The sequence below is a fragment of the Rhinolophus sinicus genome, chromosome 17, assembly GCF_057876585.1.
Source record: "Rhinolophus sinicus isolate RSI-liver-muscle chromosome 17, RSI-T2T, whole genome shotgun sequence".
NCBI lineage: Eukaryota > Metazoa > Chordata > Mammalia > Chiroptera > Rhinolophidae > Rhinolophus > Rhinolophus sinicus.
The window spans coordinates 63,509,115-63,531,396 of NC_142517.1; the positions used below are offsets into that span (position 1 = coordinate 63,509,115).

The 22,282-nt window shown below is 40.1% G+C and overlaps 1 protein-coding gene across 1 annotated transcript; it reads right to left on the reverse strand.

The window, feature by feature from the left end:
- Window positions 1-4,754: 4,754 nt before the first annotated feature.
- NDUFB4 (NADH:ubiquinone oxidoreductase subunit B4) lies at window positions 4,755-10,152 on the reverse strand. The gene is made up of 3 exons (XM_074331429.2): window positions 9,920-10,152; window positions 6,083-6,229; window positions 4,755-4,876 (listed from the first exon to the last, which is right to left on the reverse strand). Exons 1-3 carry the CDS (start codon window positions 10,097-10,099, stop codon window positions 4,814-4,816), a joined length of 390 nt encoding a protein of 129 aa, XP_074187530.2. The 5' UTR covers window positions 10,100-10,152; the 3' UTR covers window positions 4,755-4,813.
- Between the last annotated feature and the right edge of the window lie 12,130 nt (window positions 10,153-22,282).

The following is a 22,282-nucleotide window of genomic DNA, read 5'->3' on the forward strand; positions in this document are numbered from 1 at the left end:
ATACCTAGAAACGTAAGGGAATTAACTGCACAAGACAAATCTTGACCAGCAGTAAGCTAGTGGATAAATATCTCTTTTCCCATGTCTGGAGGGGAAATTCCGTGTACATTCCACAAGGCTCCTCAGAAGGTCCCTAGAATTAAGCCCTTTACTCCCAGAGACAACAGGCCAATAGCACATACTTGATGGACTTTCTCTCTATGCCTGTTTCACTCGTAGCAGTCTCCCACCCATTTAGATCACTTTCTAACATCAATTATCTGTATACAAGCTTTCTCTCAGGCTCTGAGTTTTGGGGTACCCCAGGCTCATACAAGGGTCAAATGAAAAAATAGTTATAAAGAGATCCAAGATGGCAGAGTAGATAAACACTGTGCTTGCCTCACATTGTGAACACATCAAAATTACAACTAAATATAGAACAATCAGCCTGGAAAACAACTGAAGTTTAGTGGAACAGAAATTTTATAGCTAAGGATATAAAGAAGAAGCCACATCTGGCAGGAGGGCGGAGATGTGAAATGAGCTGGCCCAGACCCATGTGTGGTAGTTGAAAATTGGGAGAGATATCTCGGCCACAGCAGATTCCCACAATGGAGCGAGGGATCCCAGCCCCCCCACACATACACCAGGCTCCCCAGCCCGGAGTACTGGTGCTGGAAAGAGGAGCCCCCATAACATCTGGCTGTGAAAAACAGTGGGGATTCTGACCATTTGGGTGAGACGGAAGGATGCAGGAAACCCAGACATCCTCTTAAACGGCCAACTCACACTCACTCGCTCACAAGCACTCACCTTGGACTCCAGCAGAGGGAAGGTGACTCTCTGGGCATCAGAGACATATGAAAAGAGACTAAATAGTGGAACTTTAGGGCAAACACTGGAGGTACAGTCCCCGTTTTCCCCGTGTGGGACCCTTTTCCTCTGCAGCCGGCAGGCAGATGCCATCTTTCCTGTGTTGAGCCCGCCCCCACAGGACAAAATCTGAGTCTGATTGGCTTGATAACCTCTGCTGCTCCACCCTCCTGACTCACTGACCCTGCCTCACCCAACTTGCATACCACAGAAGGCTTTATTAGTAGCTGAACCTTATGGGGGCCGGCAGGTAGCAGAAAGCCTCAGAGTATCCTGGCTTTTTGAAGAGCTATCCCAGACCAGGTATTGGCGGCAGCTGTCCTCGATTCACAGCATGGCCTCTCTCACACGCCTCCAGGTAGAGCACAGGCAGTGACCAACTATGGATCGCTTTGTATATCCTACCAGGTAGTTCCCAGCAAGTCACAGGCAGTGCCTCACCTGGGCCTTCAGTGGAGTCCCTCCCAAAGGGCCCCAGAACCAACATACTTGGAGGTTGGTTTCAGACCACAGCAGAGCACCACCCAATTAGCCCCACAAGCAACACACACAAAGGGCGGCCTCACAGGCTCCAGAGCTTGCTGGGGCAAATCCCACTCCATGGGGTAAGCCCCACACACAGCAGCCCATATGCTGTAGATGTGGCCAAACCCCACAGCCAGTTAGCCTGAGGGTCAATACCACCCACTGATGTGCCAACAGCAATCAAGGCTCAACTATAACAAGAAGACATACACAACATACACAAGGGACACTCCTGGAGCACCTGGGTCAGATGGCCAGGGAAACTGTGCCACTGGGCCCCGCAGGACTGAGAGACATGGCAACCCTACCTAATACATAAAAACAAAAACAGAGAAGCAGCCAAAATGAGGAAACAAAGAAATACAACACAAATGACAGGAGAAAACTCCAGAAAAAGAACTAAATGAAATGAAGGCAAACAACCTATCAGAGATAGAGTTCAAAACAATAGTCATAAGGACGTTCAAGCAACTTAGTGAGAACTTCAACAGAGAGAAAGCAAGCATAAAAAAGGACATAGAAACCATAAAAAAGAACCAACCAGAAGTGAAGAACACAGTAACTGAAATGAAGAATGCACTAGAAGGAATTACCAGCATATAGATGAAGCAGAGGATCGAATCAGCGATTTAGAAGACAATGTAGCAGAAAACACCCAAGAGGAACAACAAAAAGAAAAAGAAGTCCAAAACAGCGAGGATAGTATAAGAGACTTCTGGAACAACATAAAGAGAAACAACATTTGCATCATAGGGGTACCAGAAGAGAGAAAGCAAGAGATTGAGAATCTATTTGAAGAAATAATGACTGAAAACTTTCCTATCCTGGCAAAGGAAATAGACATACAAGTCCAGGAAGCACAGAGTCCCAAACAGGATGGACCCAAACAGGCTCACACCAAGACACATCATAATTAAAAATGTCAAAGGTTAAAGACAAAGAGAGAACCTTAAAAGCAGTAAGAGAAAAGCAGTTAGTTTCCTACAAGGGAGCGCCCATAATACTAACAGCTGATTTCTCAACAGAAACTTTGCAGGCCAGAAGGGATTGGTACAAAATATTCAAAGTGATGAAAAACAAGGACCTACAACCAAGGGTGCTCTACCCAGTAAGACTGTCATTTAAAATTGAAGGACAGATAAAGAGCTTCCCAGACAAGAAAAAGCTAGAGTTCATCATCACCACACCAGTATTACAAGGAATGTTAGAGGGACTACTTTAAGATGAAAAGAAAAAAAGATAAAAAATATGAATAATAAAATGGCAATAACTACATTATCAACAATTGCTTTCAATGTAAGTGTATTAAATGCTCCAATAAAAAACATAGGGTGACTGAATGGATAAGAAAACAAAAGACTCACTTCAGATTGAAAAACACACACAGACTGAAAGTAAAAGGATGGAAAAAGTTATTTCATGAAAATGAAAATGGGGAGGAAAAAAAAGCTCGGTAGCAATACTTATACCAGACAAAATAGAGTTTAAAGCAAGAGACAAAGAAGCACCCAGTAATCCCACTTCCTAGTATATGTAAAGAAACCCAAAATGCTACTTTGAGGGGATGTGGTACATCCGTATGTTCATTGCAGCATTCTTCACAATGGCCAAGATGTGGAAGCAGCCTGGGTGTCCGCTGAGGGAAGAACAGCTAAAGAGGTGGCAGATATATATATATATGGAATATTGCTCAGCCATGGAAGGAAATGGGTTCTTGCCATCTGCAGCAGCATGGATGGATCTGTGCTGAGTGAAGCGTCAGACAGAGAAGGACAATGCATTGTGATTTCACTTTTATGTGGAATATAAAGAAAATATATAAACAAAACAGAAATAGACTCATAGATAGAGAACATTTTGATAGTTGCCAGATGGGCAAGTTTGGGTGGAGGGTGAAAAAGGGTAAAGGATTAAGAAGTACAAATTGGTTGTTACATAGTCATGGGGATGTAGGGTACAGCATAAGGAGTATAGTCAATAGAACTATAATAACTATGATGATGTCAGGTGGGTTCTAGATTTATCAGGGTGACAGATGGATTTGGGGATCCAGGTGAAAAATGTGAAGGGATTAAGTACAAATTTGTAGTTACAAAATAGTCATGGAGATGTAAAGCATGGGGCATATAGTAATAATATGGTAATAGCTATGCATAGCACCAGGTGGATACTAGTCAGGGGAATCACTTCTTAAATTATGTTTAACCATATGCTGTACCTGAAATTAATATAATATTGAATTTTAACTTAACTGAAAAATTTAAAAGGTGGGGGAAAGGTGCAGGGCAATAAATGGTCCAAATTTCCAGGTATAAAACAAGTAAGTCATGAGGATGTAATGTACAGCATAGGGAATACAGTCAATATTGTGATAGCGTGGTATGGTGTCCAATAGTTGCTGGACTTATCATGGTGATTACTTCTTTAGGTATACAAATGTTGAATAACTATGGTGCACCCCTGAAACTGATATAATATTGTATGCTAACTATATTTTTAATAAAAATCTTAAAAAAGGAAGTTACAAATATGCTTTGAAAGTTAAAACCAATATACTGTAATCAGCCCTACAGAGCACGCTGTTCCTCCTACTTGATTTTACTCTGCCTTCATAGATGCAATTGTCACCCTACTGTTTAAGACTGAACTACAAAGCATGGGACAGCTTTACTGAGCAATACTGTTATTTCATTTTCATGACCTTATGAGGCAGTCATTACTTTCTCCATGCTATAACGGAGGAAAGGGAGTCCTGGTATTCCAACTGCTAAGCTGGAGCTAGACTTCTAGCCCAAATCTGACCTCCAAAGCCCAATGCTCTAAACCATTTTACTTCTGTTCCTCGCACAGCTTCCACCGCCCTATCTTCTCACCCCACAGTGGCCCCCAATCCCGCCATAGCCAACATTTTGCCCTTTCGTGTTCCAGTTTTGCCTTGTCAGCCCTGTGAACTTCAGAGCCTAGATTAAATGCCCTGTCCGTAGGCAGGACTGCTCCCCCATCGGCTTACCTCCACGGCTTTTCTAAACCTGTCCTCTCTTTTACCACACTGTTGCATGTACCACTAGGGCTGGAGCCAGACAAGAGCTTAGGTATTAAGTAGTATCAGACACATAATAAGCACCCAAATAATAATTGTTGAGTAAACAGTTTTCAGTGTGTACTCCTTAAGACAAACAGGGCCTGTTTGTCTGTTTGTCTGACTGTTACATTGCCAGCATACAGCACAATGCTTGGTTCATAGCAGACACTCATTTGATGAATGAATGAATGAAAACACATGTTTCTTCATTAAACTGTGAACGCTCACAAAGTAAGGATTCTACACTGTCCAGCAAATGTTTGTTGAATCAAAGGAACATTAAGAGAAACTATTTAATCATTCATAGAAGATTTATTTAAACAATAATACATATAGTCATCATTGCCACACTTAATATGAGATGTTAAATGTTCGATCCCATTTTCCTTCCCGGATAAGTTTTTCTTTCCTATCCTGAATAGACAAAAAGAAAAGGAAAAAAAATTAAAAACAATGCATTCTAGCACACCCCATGCTACAATTCTAAAACACAGCAATAAAATGCTTCAAACCCAATTCCAATCCCCCACTGTGAAAAGCGTATGGAGTATGAGTGAGGAAGTAGTAGTCTGAAGAAACAATAAGAAAATACTGCTATTGAAAAATATCTTACCCACATTTTAGTAAGCAGAATTGTACTACCCCACTAAAAAGCATACATTGAAAGCAAAATGCAAATATATTCTGGGTAAGTGTGCCCTACCTTTCTGTTAAGCAATAATTTATCAAATAATCAAAATATATACGCTCTAACAGGAGAGAAGATTGGCTGCTTAAGGCACAGCTGGGTAAGTGGGCTCCAGTCTAGATGGCAACATGAGGTCTGGGGGCTGGGGCTGGAGTTCTAGAACCAGAGTAGTCAGCCTAGTGTCAAAGATAAGCGTGGCTTCCCCCACAACCATATACCAAGCCTTTGATGACAGTGATTCCCAGCACAGGTGGTGTTTGCTTTTCTGTTGTGAGGGTATTAATAAGTTTTAAAGTTAATTTCTAAAATGTGACCAATATAACTAGAATTCAGGCAAATAGGGAACACACTAAATGATTTATTATGCTAATACTTAACCCAACAAATATCTCTTTTTAAAACAAATGAATGAAACAAACTAAATACAAAAAGCTGCAAAGATAACATCTACAGGTTAATTAGAACAAGAAAGTTTAACTTCTGCATATGTTCTAATGAGAAAAAAAGAAATTAACTTTTTAAAAGTTATCTCTATATTCTCTTGCTTAATATTCACAGTATAATTTCCTTACATTATCTAAAACACACCAGGAAAACTCTTCCATGAGCTAAATTCAAGTCTTAGAAATATTAATTGACCAATTTATTAAATTCTAGAGCATCCATTAAACTTGAAAGACCCACAGACTACAGTGATTTTTAACAAAGCATATTTCTCTATGAGCTGAAACGATAAAGAAGTAAAACCAAACATACAGTTCAAACTATATTTTATCTCTTGCCGGAAAGGAATAAAGGTAAAAGAAAGGAAGTGAAGGAAGAATGGAGGGCTAATCCCAGAGGCACACCGGCGACAATCAAGAGAAAAGAGATGCAGCCAGCACAGGGGGAGACCTATCCACAAATACTAAACCCAAGGTCCTAATACTTACTCTGTCACTTTTGAAAACGTAATACCAGAAGAAGAGAGGCCCAATTCCAGCCAGCGCTCCTAAGAGCGAGGTCTTGGGGGTGGGTCTGAAGTTGGGATAGACATTTGCTGATCTTGCATAGGTCCAACGAGCCAAGGCAGGATCTTCCTAAAATTAATAAAAACAAGTTACAGGAACTTAAGCAAGGCCACATCGAAAAACAATCGCATCAGGACTTTTGTGGAGAAGCATAAGAGATGCCTTTTGTTCTCTACTACAGTCAAGGGTATACTCTGAATATTCCTAAATAGCTTCAGGGAAGATCTTTCATTTCTTGTATTTGTTGATCTTGTTCAAATCCTTCAGAATTTAAAAGATTCTTTCGAGTATAGCACCCTTTAGCTTTCTATTTAAGATTTAAGAACCCTAATCTTTTTAAAGCTGTCAGAGAAGACCTTTCTCTCTTTGATCTTTCTTGAAGTTGGCCTTTCTTGAAGTATGACCAACAGAAAGAACCACACAGTATTCCTGATGAAGACAAACAGATTTCATATGCTCCATCATGCTTAGTACTTTGTTTCCGGAACCTTTCTAATGTTACCCCCACATTGGTTTTTCCAGACCACAAATAAGCAGAAGGAAAGTGAAGACTGAGGAAGGCTAATTATGAACTTTAAGTTTCTTAAGCTCACTTGGCTGGTATGTAAGAGCAAAATATTCCATTTCATACTATTAAAATAGTTCTGTAGAAAGGACAAGGCGGTTAAAGAAAAATAATCGGACTGTCTTGGCTAAGAAAAAAGTAATTGTCCATTTTAACATATTTATACTAGAATAACTATATGAGAATAGCAAATCTACTCCAAGCACATAATTAAATGTAACCCCCAAATGAATTTACAAAATAATTTGCCCCAATTAACTGATAGATAAAAATAAGAAATGAAATCAGCTTTAAAACTTTAATACTAAGCTGTAAGGAGAACATTCAAGGTCCTAACCAACACCAGGAAGTCACAACTGGTAGGACTAAAATAATTCAACTGAATCTTCCACAGTAACATTTTAAACCAAACTGTTTACAGAAACAGTAAAGGTGAGGAAACAAGCTATAGGTTCAAGGGGATGTTTGAGCTCAATACGTCCCTTCTGCTATTAATGTATTTGAATGACTTTCCCATGACTTCGCTGCCAATGACATCTTCTACACTTCGATAACTGACATATCTGTCTTCCAGAAACAAATGTCATTTCATAAAAGTATCAACAGCCCCATGACCATAGTTCATTGAGCCTGGGACTGTTGTTAAGAGAGGCTCCAAAACATGGGCCATGGGACACAGTTTTCTGACACCACTCCAACGTCCAAAGGACTACTAGCAGGGTCTGACATGGTGAACACTCCTTCGTAAAACTATTTCTTCACTTGGCTTCCAGGGCTCACACCAGCTTGGTTTCCTCCTAACTCTCTGGCCACTCCCTCTTAGGTCTCTTTTGCTCTCTTCTTCCTTATTCCCCAATCTCTTAATTTTGGACCTCAGACCTCACTGGTCTTTCCTATCTACATTCACTCCCTGGATGATCTCCTCCAGTTACATGGCTTTACATATGTATCTATGGGCTGATGACTCCCAAAATGATACCTGTAGCCCTAGACCTCAACCCTCAGCTCCAGACATAATACTCAACTGCCTGCTCAACCCTGAAATGTTGTCTAACAGGCATGTCACATGTGATGTATCCCACACTGATTTCCCAATATTCCGCACCACCTCTATCCCTGCTCTTCTCATTCTTTTCTATCTTGGTAAAAAGCAAGTTTACTCTTCCAATCGCTTAGGTCAAGAACGTTGGAGTCATCCTAACCAGCTCTCTCTTATACATCACATCCAATCTGCCAATGACCTCCAAGGCCTGGTGTGATCCAGTCCCAGGTACCTTTCTGACCTCATTCCCTTCCTACTCTGCCCTCACCCTTCTCCTTGTTCGCCACAATGGTCTCTTCAGTATTTCTGCAATTAACCAGGCACGCTCCTGTCTATGGACCCATGCACCTGCTGTCCCCTTGCCTAAAATGTTACTTTCCCAGCTCCCTCACCTCACGTATTTCAGATTTTTTACTCAAATGTCACCTTCCCTGGGCCTATCTAAAACTGGAGCTGTTCTCCCTTCCTACTAAATACACATACTCCTAATCCCCTTCCTTACTTTATTTTTCTTGTCACTTATCACTATCTAAATGCTAAATGATTTCTAAATGATTTAATTTTTTAACTTATTACTTGTCTCCCACACTAGAAAACAAGCTCTATAAGGACAGAGGTCTTTGCCTATTTTGTTCTCCACTGTTACTTTAACATCTAAAACAGGGCCTGGCCATAACAGACCCTCAGCATTTATTTATTCACTGAACCAACCATTCTTAAAGATTAGGCAAGTAATTTTCATGTATTGATCAATATATGGTTAAGTGTGAGGCATTCATTTAATGAAAACAACCAATGAGGCAGGTATCATTACCTCTGTTTTACATGACAAAATTGAAACTGCCGTGGGTCACAGAACTGAAAAGAGAAAATCTGGAGCTTAAATCTCTGCTCTGTCTGGCTCAAGGCCTTATTCTTTTTTACTACACAGTACCATCTGGCACATCAAACCCAATCGTGTGAGTATGCATATAAAAAATGCCTCTCTCCACACCTTCTTCCCAAATAAACAAGGTTCTGGTACAGCCAACCAGTTTATCAGATGCTTTGGGTTACACAGACCAAGACTCAAATGCTGCTCATCACTCTATGACCTACTTGTCCTTCCCATATTGTCTTCCCATCTATAAAATGTTCATAATAGTTCAACGCTCTGAATAGGTGTGATATTTGAATAATATTCAGAAAGGATTTAGATAGTGCCTGGTACATTGTAAATTTCCTTCAATCCTTACAACCTCCAAAAATTCCTACAGAACACCAATGCAACTGTTGGGAAAGTTTTTTTAAAAGAATCATATTTGATATATTTAAACAGCTCTTGTACAGAACTATCGAAAAGCACGCTTGCTACATAATAATGACTATCAGTTTCCTGGGCGTATATTATATGATGGGAATGTTACACAGACTATCTCATTTAACCTCACAGTTCTATAAAGAATGTACTACCATTCTCATATATGAAGATCAGGAAACTAAGCTTCAGAGGGACTAGGCAAATTGCCCAAGGTCATATAGTTTGCTAGTATGTAGTGTCTGACTCCAAAGCATAAAGTTTGAACAAGCTGCAGTCTTTGGGTCTTTAAAAATATAAACTGAAGAATCACTGTATTTCCATCAGGAGAGAGAGCAACATTGCTATGACCTGTGAACCGAAAGATGGAAAACAACTTTAAAATAGACACACACACACACACACAACACGTTTTCCAATACTCATTACCAGCCTGGCATTGTAATGGTTGGTCACGTGCCTTGTCTCATTTAATCCTCACAGCAGCTTCGTAAGACAGTAAGTACTATATTATTCCCATTTTTCAGTTAGGAAAACAGAGGGTAAGCAGCAGAGTTTCATAATTTTCTCAAGATCACCCAGGCGGAAAGTGATCAAGCCAGGACTCAAACCCACTCAGGTGTGGGTCCAAAACCTGCTCTTTTGACCACCAAACTCTCTGCCCAAGGTCAAAGGGCTAGTGAGTTGGCTTGCTCTTAGAGCCTGGACGAGGGCCAATGGCTAAAATACGGATCTGGAACGGTGGCCGCCACGCTGCGAGGTCCCCCTTGGCCAACCAGAGCTGCCCAGCCTGAGGGGACGGCCGGAACTCTGGCCCTCCATTCCCTCCTCACCCCCCCGCTGACCCCAACTCACGATGAGCCCGTGACGGCTGGGGTCGTTGTACTGAAGCAGGTACTCCCTTTTAAGCCGGGATCTTATGGCCAGCCGCTCGGCTTGCGCTTTCCGGGTTTCCGGAGATATGTCGTATTCAGTCGGGTCGAGGGTAGGGGGCAAGGTGGCCAGGCTCGCTGGCTCGTACTTGGGGGACTTCATCTTGGGAACCCGGCGCTCAACTGCGCCTGCGCGGCGTCGAGGCCCGCCTTCTTCTGACCTTCATCCTGAGGAACTGCGCTTGCGCGTTAGCCGGAGGTTGGGGATGGAGTTTAGCACCGACTCCAACTTCCTTCCCCAACCTTCCTCACCGTCCTGGCCCGCTAATAGCGATCTGCGCGTGCGCAACGTGCTTTTCCTGCTTTCCCTACTGCATTACGTTCCTTTACCCGCCGCCCCGCTTCCCCAATCTATCGCTTACTGTTTCTTTCTCATAGCCTTCTCTACTGACCGAACAGAGCTTGTTATGTGAAGCTGAGCTGTGTGGGACTGGAAGAGACGGTAAATTGGACTGTGATGGAGTCCTATTTCAGTGTGTGCCCATCCAAGCTGTGTGATCTTGGAGAAATCACTTAACGTCTCTGAGTTTCCTCGTCCATATCTTGGAGATAATGACCCCTATTCTGTTCACATAGCAAAGTTGTTGTGAGGATTAAATAAGACAATGAATGGATGCCAAAATGCTTTGCAAAACTTAATTCCCTAGCCAAGAAAAAGAAAAAGCTTTACTGTACATTACTACGTTATATTCATATAACATAAATAAAAGTATTTTTCACAGGCATGAAATAATGTTTAATACGAAAATGATGTTATAAGAGAAGTGTTGCCTGCCTGACTATAGTAGGTCAGGAAAAAAAATGAGGTATATAAAACTCATGAAGAAACAATATCTTAATTCAAATACTAAAGCTTCTTAACTAAAATCCTTAGCTCTCTTCAGGTGCTAAGAATGAAAAACATCCTTAGAGATATGAAAATATGCATTGGGGCGTGTGTCTTACTGTGAAAGATGATTTAGGGAGAAAAGGAAGGCAATCTGAAATGAAACCTTCATCCCTACTGTCTCCTCAGGGGAAACCATGTAAACAATATTTCCATAGCTCAGGCAAGAAAAGCTGGATCAAACGAGAGCTTCAGCTTGGATGAACTATCTGGGGACTTGTAGGTATGTTGAGAAATGGTTACTAAGCAGAGAAGGGACCTAGAAAATGTTGGAACTTGAAGTGATGAGGAACAGCACTGCAGTCCAATTTATTCAATATTTTAATGCTGTTTTGAAATATTTATTAAGCACCCACCGCATGAAGCACACTAGTCAGTCAATCTTCCAGGCTCAGTGGGAAAATACAGAAGAAATGAAGGGTGTGATCTTTGTTTTTGAGGAACTGGCAATCATGCAGTACAGAAAGAACAGACAGAATATGCTAATATTTGCAAAGCAGTTTAATGTCCAAATGAATGTAGAGCAAAATGGGCTCATGAGAATGTAGGCTGAGAGAATGTAGAAAAAAGAAATATGAGACAAATCACTCACTCCGTTTTAAAGGAGCAAAAAAAAGGAAGTTCTGTTTTTTTCAAAGGTGTTTTAAAATATTAAGAAAATAAAGCAAAATGAAAAGCAGGAGCAACTTGTAAATTCTAAAAATTCTAAAGACTGCATTGATAAAGTTTCAAAAACCTTTTGTTTATAAGTTAGACACTGATCTAGGAAGAAGAGCATTTAAAAAGAAGAAAGGAGTACAATAGGTAACAAGCCAGCTGACAAAATTCAAAAGGACTTTTTAAGGTTAAGAGAGAGGGAGACAGAAAGAGAAAAAATAAACGTTATTTTCCTTTAAGTTAAGGTGGTTATTCCCACATTTGCTTGACTATCACAAGGATCCCTTAAGATCATTGCTTAAAATACGGAGTCCTATTTTCTGTTCTGCCCTTGGAGATTCAGAATTGGTCTGGCAGGGGAAACCAAGAGTCTGTTTTTTGTTTTTTAATTTTTTGAGGGGAATTCTTACAATATTGCATGTTTGGGAAACAGCAATGAATACAAGAGGTCTTCTTTCCCTCTTCCTTTTCCCAGAAAAGACCCTTTTAGAATGAAACTATTTAAGATGGAGCTCTAGATACCAGAATGAAGGAAAAAAGACATGATTAGAACTTTATCTTGAAATAATGCTACCAAAAAATTATTAAAATGAGTTTATCTTATATTTACACATTTCAGGTTACAATTACAACTGTGTGATAATTCTAATAAATCAAGTGTTATTTGTGGGAACTTTTATTTTTATATAGCTCATTATCCTTTACCTTGCATTTGATTTATGCAGTAGGGTCATATTTGCAAAAGTGTGGGAGGGCTTTACCCAATTTTCCCAAGGCCCTCTCTTACTCCTTTGAAATTAATTATTTCCTTTACAAGCATTGATTTAACTATCTTCTTATTGATTTTCTCTTTTTCATTTGCTATGTGGTCCAACTCTGTGAGATCCTCCTTTATTAGTGACTTTGGCTGTGGATCTGGCAGTTCACCATTACTTTCATCAATTTCATGAAATTCCACATCTTCTGCAAGATTTTCAATAGATTTCTATTGTGTTTGAGAGCTGAATGTTTCCAAATAGATGACCAAAACTTTGATGGGGTGGGTACAGGCAGTAGGGTTCACAGACAGAACAATTTACGTGGGGAGCAATTTCACAAGTGGTCATTGTATCAATGAGTATTTCATATTTTGAAGACTTTTACTTCTCTAAGAAATCTCCTAATATAATTTATCAAAATTTATTGGGACATGGATTACAAAGACTAAGTGTATGTACCTGCTAGAAGAGGGGGGATGTGGTGAATTGGAGAAGGAGAGAAGTACAAATGTGCAGAGGTGGTCAAACCCTTGTGAGTGGAGCAGGGTTCCAGGGAACAGAAGATGGACAGGCGAATACAGAAACTGTAAGAAGCAGATAAGTTCCAGCTTGCAATAATATGAAGTGCATTCCTTCTTTTATTTGAGTAGGATCACAGGAACATTTGTGAATAAACTCCCCACTTCAGTTGAGAAAATGTGAATTACCAAAATTGGTATAAGCCCTTTATCAGGTTAAGAAAATTCCCTTATATTCCTTGTCAAAAGATTTTTTTTAAAATCATGAATGAATGATAAATGATCAAATGCTATTTCTGCAGTTTTTGATCTATTATCATGTGGTTTTTTCTCTGTTAATCTGATAAAAAGGTAGAGAACCTTGGTAGATTGTTCTGATGGACTTATTTTTCATTCTGGATTTAAATCTACTTCATGGCCATAATATGGTTTTTAATGTACTGATTTAATTTAAATTTAAAGTTATTTGCATTGCATTTAAATTTTTGTCATTTATGTTCATAGGTGAATTGGCTCTTATTTTTTTTCTTATTTTGTTCTTGTATAGTTTGAGTAATATATTTACATGAAATGAGTAGGATAGATTTTCTTCTTTTTTGAAAAAGAAATTCTCTGAAACAGTTTGTGGAAGACAGGGACTATATTCCTTGAAGGCTTGGTAAATTATAAAACTGTCTTAGTCTTCCATCTTTTTTCAGGGGAGACTTTTGGCTATCAATTTAGTTTCTGTGATAGTTGTTGGTTTGTTCAGGTTTTCTTTTTCTTCTGGAATCAATTTTGGTAATTTACATTTTCTCAAATATCTTGTTATAAACTTATTGCCATAGAGCCTCTAAGCTCATCTTACAATTTTTTCAATCTCCACTGTCTTTCTAATGATGATCCTCTTTTTGCTTCTAATATTGTTTATTTGTTGCTTCATTTTTCCTTCATCCATTCTGCTAAAGGTTTGTCTATCTTGTCTTTTCAGAAAAAATATATTTTTCATTTTGTTAATCATTTCATATTTATTCCATTTTTAATTAAGATTACTCTAATGTTCCTTTTTTAGCTACTCAAGCAGAAAGCTTATTCAATTTTGTTTTAGTTTTGTAATTTTTTAATTCATATAATTTGGTACATTCCATTTTAGTTACAGCTCCACAAGTTTTTATTAGTATTTTCATTGTCAATAGTTCTGAGTATTTCATAATTTCCATTCTTTTTTCTTAACTATGAGTTACTTAGAAATACATTTTTCACTTTCCAAATTTTTTTTTGATTTATCTATCTTTTTATTGTTAATTTCTAATTTAATTGCATTATTGTCAGAGAACTTTGTATAATATTAGCCCTTTGAAATTCACTGAGATTGTTTGGGGCTTCCTATGTGGTCATTTTTTTGTTTGTTTATGTGTTTTAACAAACTATTTTTGGAAATTTAACATACATATAGGAAAATGCACAAATCATACCTATGCTATTCAATGACTAAATTATTACAAAGTGAACATACCCTTGTAACCATACATGGTCATTTGTATAATAGTTCCGTGTGAGCTTAAAAAGAATGTCTGTTCTGTAGTCATTCAGTGCAAGGTTAGATCAAGCTTGTTAATCGTGTGATTTAGATCTCTCATATCTTCATTCATCTCTGTCTACTTAATCTATTTCCCATATAGAGTTGTATTATAATTTCCCAGTGCCATTGTGGTTCGCTAATTTCTCCTTGAGCAAGATTAAAATACACAGGGTGAACCGAAGGTGATATGGAAACATTTTAATGTCCATGCATCTGTGAATTGTTTTTACCATAAAGACAAAGCAACTCATACATAATGGTTTGCTCACTCCATCCATTTAGTGCGCTGTATACAAACCACCCAAGCAAAAAAAAAAAAAAAAAAAGATTTCTGCTTAAAATATACAGTACACTTCGAAACACATCTGTCATGTAGACATATCCAAAAGCTTATGAATATTACATTTTGCATTCCTCTACTTCAGCGGCAGTTTTTTTGTCCTACTCTTAGCACAGATCTGTTCATATTACTAAAGTCACTTACATAAGCATATATTTGTACTTGAAAGGAACAATAAGTTTCCTACAAAGTGTAAGGAGACATTTTTTTGTAAATTGTCAATTTAACATAAAATTAATCCTCTTAGCTGAGGCTATGTCATGCTTTCTTCTTTGGGATAAAGCACTGCCCTCTCATCACCTTTTGCTTGGGGAGAGCAATAGCCTGCTGGTTTTCTTACATATATCCACACTTGCTGTACTCCCGTTTCTTTTCCGTAGAGCAGTCAGAGTGACCTTTTTAAGTATAGATTATCCTAGCACCCCTAATTAAACCCATACATGACTTCAAGCCTGGGTGAGGTCTGCTCCCTGCCTCTTCAGCTGCACGTGACCCCATGTTCCATCCACACCACTGTCTGCTCCAGCCACACGGTCTCTCTTCAGCTCCTTCCTTCTACAGGGCCTTTGCACTTTCTCTTCACTCTGCCATAAACATCGCACGCTATACTCCTACTCGTCTTTCAGAACTCACTCAGTTCTATGGCCCCTGACTAACCAACAAGGTGAAATCCCCCTATGAACTTTCATAGCATCCTAGACCTCTCCTTCATAACACTAATTACAATCTTAATTTTACCTTTTATTGTTTAGTTAATCCTTGCCCCCCACCACACACACACATTAGAGTGTAGGCTCTTTGAAGACCAGGACCACATCACTCCTGGCTCGCCCTGCACCCCAACAATAGCTCAGTGCCTGGCACGTCATAGCAGGGGTGAATGAATCAATGACAGTTGCCTTTCTTCACTTCAAAGTGAATATAGTAAACAAAGGTGCCTACACCCCTCTTGCTGCCTCTGCTTTCATCTCATGCTCACCTCCAGGCTGTACTCCACACACATCACCCCTACCCCCTCCTCTTTCACCACCCCCAAATTAAAAATTCAAGTCCAAAAGCATTGTCCAGTAATGTAGATTTTTATTGAAGATTGTGGGAGGTTACAGAGGAGGGGGTACCTCACAAAGTAAAATGCCCTTTTAATATCTCTGCTCTTCCCCCTAGTTCTGTCTCTACAACAGCAGGGGCTCTCAACCCTCTTCTTTTGCCTCCCTGCCAAGTTTGCTCTGGAAGTACCCACAGCCTAGCTGCCCCCTCCTCCACCTGCGTCCAAGTCTATATTCAGCAAAACAAAACGCAGCCACAGGCCATGCCATGACTCCTAGGGTCGTTAGTTCAAAGGGCCACTTGTGTTTTTAAAAATTTGGAACAGAAAGGGATGTCCTTTTTTTCTTTTTTTCCTTTGCTGGATGATATTCGTCCCTCCATCAGTGCCATCCTATCCTTTCCCAACTGTCTGTGGCCGACTGAAATCTTTCATCAAGGTCCACTTCAAAATGCCCCATCTTCTGGAAACCTTTCCATAATATCCTTAAGTAGAGGTGATTTTTCTCTTCCCTAAATATGCAAATGAGTTCTTTTATTCTACTTGGTATTGCAGGCAATATTATGGTTCTTTTTCTCTCTCTCTCCTTTAAGGGCAAGTTCTGTTTCGTACTCTACATATCCCCTGAATATTCTGGTTCAGTTCCCTGTGCCCGGCAGGCTCCAGTGCTGGCTGAATTATAAAGAAACTTTTTATATTTCTTTTCTTAGGTGTTGGTAAAAGCCTCTTCAAGAAACCTATCTAATCTTATGCTTCTAAATGACAGATATGCAATATTTCAATTTCTGAGTCAGCCAGCAGAAACCACCCTCCCCTGTGAAGGAACTCCATAGATATTGTGGTGGCTATAGTATAGCTTTTGGTTTATCTATCTTGGAGAGTAGGTCTCTATCCAGCTAAAAGATACAGTTGATGTATTTTCCTGCATTGACTCAGGCTTTCTAAAATGCATTAGTCTGGCCCCTGAAAAAACTATCACAGCCCCTGAAAGAGCCCCTAATTCTTGTAACTTGTTAAAAACGCCAGGGAGATGGCTAATGAAAAATGCTGACATACAAATTTAACCTGCTGCGGTTTAGAGAAAGACCTATTGCTAGAGGTCTGTGTTCTGTTCTCATTAGTGTGATCTTCCGGTGAACAGATCTCTCAGTGTTTCATAGTTACCTTGATCAAGCAAAGGGTATGGAGGCCCAGTGATGAAGTTTGCTTCATGTGTGTATGGCTGAGAACCGCTAAGATCTAACTTACCATCACTTTCTCAGATTTTCTACCAGATTATATTTATCTTCTCAGCCTGGAACCATAAATATCTTTAACTTCTTTTATTCCTGTAAGTGTCTTCATTACCCTGGATTAAACAAGGATAAAAAGTAAAAGGAAGTTCTTTGGTTTACTTTACTCTAAAAGTAATATATTACATTATAGGAAAATTAAAAATGGAATGAAAAAATTAAAAATCCATATTTCTACAACCTAACGACAATCGCAAGATTTTTGACATGTTTTTCTTCCAATCTTTTTTTCCATGCAGAGGATGCTTATAGAAAATTGTAATCATGCTATAGATATACTGTATTCTGCTTTTTCACTTAAATTTTTAAATAAACATTTTTCTACAGTCTTTATTATGGATAATAAATCCATAATATTATGAGTACATGATATTATGTAATGAGAAGAATATAATTATAATTTAATATGATCCAACGAGAGGAAAAAATTATAATTTACTTATCTCCTTTGCTTGACCTGAAAGTTGGTTTTTAAAAAAGTGTAAGTACTTAAATAAACACTGCTTTTCTAAACATTTTACACTTACTCATGGAATTATTTGCTGTTTTGCAGTTCAGTTTATCTTTGCTTCTTACCCCTGTTGGCTCTTACAGATGCTGCTCCCAGCTCCAGCTTTTGGCACCCCCTGTCAATCCCATGAGGCTCTAGCATAAACAGGCCTGATGCTTCCTTGACACTCCTCACTGGTCTATGAACTCTTATTGCCCTATCATCCCTTCCCAAGAGGGCATACTCTTACTCTCTTGGTTTAGGCTCATCCTGAGCAAAAGCAGGCTAATTCCCCCAAAAATCAATTCAGTGGGAGCCTGTTTGCAAATGACCACTTCTCTGAATGGCAAGCTGACCTAGAGCCAACCGCTGGGGTGAGCACATCTGAAAACTGCAACATAGAAGATTTTGGAGCCAGTCACATGGCGCTTCAGACCCAGGCCCCTCTCCCAATGTCCCTGCAGTTTATCACCCTGTGGTCTTTGGCAAAAGACCTGATATCTCTGGCCTCAGTTTCCTCATCTGTGAAATGGATCCCAAGACAGAGTTTTGGAGATACCATGAGATCATACACACAAAGCATCTGATGTAGGACCATCCTGGCAAGGCATGAGTGAAAGTCATTAGATGCCTTCTTCCTCTCTGGAGAATAGTGGTGAGGATCAAATGGTTGGTAAAATGTATAATGTTCTACATCTGAATCCCAGTTTCTTCTCTCTTTTAAAATCCAGCTCCTAACAAGTCTGTTTGTTAAAAGAACCAGCCCTTCTTTTCTTGTAAATATTCTAAAAATATAAAAGCCAACCAAAGTTTTAAAACACACTTTTGTGGTTGTTTTTCACAAGTGTTAAAGTTAGTTGAATATGATATCTTTTTGGGAGCATCAGGGTAACTGAATTTTTTTTTTATTATGAAAAATTTCAACTACACAGAAAAGTAGACGAAATGGTATACTGAATCCCATGTACTCATCATCCCCGAGCTTTTACAATTTTAAATATTTTGTCAATGTGTCATTTTATCTAGCCTCCCTACATATACATTTTATTTTTGCTGGATTATTTGAAAGCAATTCCTGACAGTGTTTCATTTTATCCATAAATACTCCAGCACGGATTTCTAACAGTTAAGGAAGTTTCTTCCCTACATAACCACAATGCTATTATCACACATAACAAAATTATCAATAATCTCAGGAGCATTTTAAAAATAGGATTCTGGAAAAAGCAAGCCAAAGAAATGAGTAATGCAGAATTTCAAGCACTATGGCAAACAGTTTGGGAATATGCTTTTGGCAAAGGGGGTGCTTTCACTCTTACAAATGATATAACAGAGCCAGATGCCACTTTCTCCTACATGTATGAATCTGGATTTGCTTTCCTACTCTCCAAATGTATTCCCTAGTTCAGTTCAAGGCATCAGCCACCCATGAGTTCAAGCTCAAGACCCAGGGTCCTTGTAGAGACTTTCCCCCTTCCCCTCTCGCTGGCACGCCATTTAGCTAGTTTTGAAGTCCTAAATCTCAGGGTAAATATTACTCACGTCATCGCCTCCTCTCCATTCCCACTCGTGCTCCTTTCTTTCCAGGCCCCCATTATCTATCTCTACACTGAGGTATTGAATGGTCTTCATTTGGGTTCCTCCAAAACAGAGCCTGAGACAAGGATTTGAGTAGAAATAATTTATTTGAGAGGCAATCCCAGGGGACCCTGGTTGCTGAGTTGGGGAGTGAGACAGGAGGTGAAAGAGCCAACACAGGGTATGTTATCAAGCACTGCAGCACATGGGAACTACATCCCACTGGGAAACTCTGGAAGACAGAACGGAACATACCTCAGAGTTGTCCCAACTGACAGGCAGGAGAGTTGTGGTATGTGTCCACCAACTGCACCCATCAGTGTTGGATGGCTGCTCTCAGGGGCAAGAACTCCCTAGCACTTCCGGCCTGAGCTGTGTTGGACTGAGCATGCTGCCAGTCAGAACACAGAGGGTCACCTGTGTTCCGTGCGTAGTGGTGAATGCCGAGGGGACATGGGCAGGGCACCAACAGCACCCACTGCATTGCCTCCCTTCTTGCTCTGTCCCCACACCGAGGCCAGCGATAACTTCCCAAGGTGCAACTGTGATTCTGACAGTCCTCCAGTCAATTCAAAGGGTGTGAGGATGATGCTAAAGAGCAACCTTGCTGATTTCTTCTGACAGAGGTGACTGACTTGATTGGTACTGACCCATCTGATCCTGGGCACCTCTGGCACACATACCTTCTGCAGGTCGCCAATGTTTGGAGAGGACTTTGAGTGGCGACTTGTAAATTCAATGGATAGCTTTACTCATATGTTTATAGTTAAAACCATGTTTCTTTGCAGAAAAACGTGGCAAGGGAAGGGACAAATGATTGCTTCATATGGATTTCACTGGTGTAGCCTATTACTGCTCAACAGTTTTACATAATCCTTCTGAGACATTGGAGTATCTCGCTCCACTGGTGCCACTGCACCCAAGCTATTGTGGCAATATTCGTTCTTCTTTATGCAGTCACGTTATCCGGGAATCTCAATGTAATTTACAAGCTTACATAACGTCCCAAATGAGTCAGCATGCTCGTCAAGAAGGCAGCATGGAGTGGAGTGGAAAGAACATGGCATTTGGTGCCAGAAAGAACAAGTTCAATTACTGCATCTGCCCCTTCTTAACTGTGTGTGAGACAAGTTACTCTACCTCTTGGATCCTCAGTTTCTCCCTCTAACAAACAGGGGTCAGAGTTATTATAAGGAGGAAATGAGGTAAAGAACTCTCAGTGTGATACACAACAGGCCTTGAATAAGTGTTCCCCTGCTCCATCCTATTATCCTGATTTTACATATCTTGCAGCAAGTTCTTGAACCTTACTGATTTGCAGTGGGTAGAAAATGCTGATTTATCTTTGTCTGCTTTTAGCACTGGTGCATTTTAGATGAAAGTCCAAATCAGTCCTTTGTCAAAGAAGATTGTCTTGGCTCCACTCTGGGCAAAGCAACCACACTGTGTGTGAAATAAATGTGCACCAGAAAGGGCTGGGTGCTCTAGGAAGGGCTGGGCTGGCACTGTCTGGCTCAGCACGGACTGCAGTGGCAGCCAAAGATCACTGGCATTCCGAGGTGACTTTGCAAGCACAGACAGCCAAAAAAACAAAATGTGCAGAAGAGGATGTGAGATTTAATCTGCATAGCTGCTCGCCACAGTGGGGAGCAGTTAGGAGCTGGATTGCAGAGCGCCTTTTTGCTAGGCACAGCGGCCGCATACAAATGAGGGTGCTGCTGTGCCAGCCGGGCCTGGGGACAATTCTGGAACTGTTTTTGCAAAGTGGTTGGAACAAACGTCTGCAAGTTAAAAAATAAATAAATGAAATCCCTGGTCAGCAAATGAGCACTGCTGCAAATGTTCTTCCCCGCTGGTGGCAATGCTATTAGGGCAGGATTACCAGACAAGCTCATTTCCAGCATCTTTATAGCCAGCATAATAATACATAGTTAGCAGTCAGCTACGGTCTGCAGAGAAAGTATTTATAATTAAGGGGCTATCGGTGACCGTATGTCCATAGGAGAAAAGAAACCTCTAAAAGAAAAATCAGGAGTCAATCTTTGAATTTAGAAATGATAGAATGTTAGAATAAGGAAGGTGCTTTCAGATCATCTAGTTGTTCTGGTGATTTTTAAATGTGAAAGAAAGAGAGAAAGAAAAGAGAGAAAGAGAGAGAGAGAAAGGGAGGGAGGGAAAGAGGGAGGGAGGGAGGAAAAGAAGGATGGAAAGAAGGAAGGAAGGAAGGAAGGAAGGAAGGAAGGAAGGAAGGAAGGAAGGAAGGAAGGAAGAAAGAGAAAACAAGCCAACAGAACCTTTCTTTCAAATAAAACCTTATGCAGACTCTGCCCCTGCAGGGCAATAAGAGGAGAGTCACTCTGAGTGAGGGAAGAGAGGAGGTCCAGAAGGCAGTGTGGCTCTCGAGTCCCACCTCTGCACCCACACTTCAGATCTCCAAGTGTGGCCCAAAATACGTCCTGGAAATCCTGAGGCCCGCTGACCCCACAGAGTGAAAACCTGTAGTCTAGTCCACCCCACACATTGTACAAATGAGGAGGCTCAAAGCAGAGAAGTGGTTAGTCTAAGGTCACCCAGCAGAATCGTAACTAGAATGCAAACCTCTTGATTTCAAGTTCCTTGCTCTCTCCTAAAAAACGATCTCCCCTGGGGGGAAAAAAGTGTCTAAAGAGAAAGTTAGCTCATGAAATAGCCTGTTAAAGTAAATGAGAAAGCCAGAGGTATCCAAGTGTAAATACTGGCTTTGGAGAGGATCCAATTCTATCTTCTCATCTGCTGGACCCAAGTGCAGCTCCTTATTACATTTATTTTTAAGACTTTTATTATAACAGTTACAAAATCCAAGGAGATTTGCTAAATGAGTGGTCTCTTAAGCCAAGATACGTCTAACCAGTTTGCACCTCCTAGAGAAAGACAACTTAAAATAACTACAACAGCTTAGTATCCTGAAAAAAAAAAAAAAAAATTTAAATGTATTAGCACAATAAGAAAGGACTCTGAAACGCATGGCAGATGGAGATGGCCAAACCAAAGCTTTCACACCGTGGAGCACAAGGCATTTCAGACTCCTGTCTCTGCTTCTCATTGTGAGACCTTGAGCAAGTCACAACCTCTTTAGATTTCAGTTTTTGTGAAAAATCTATAAAATCATTGAAGTCATTGAA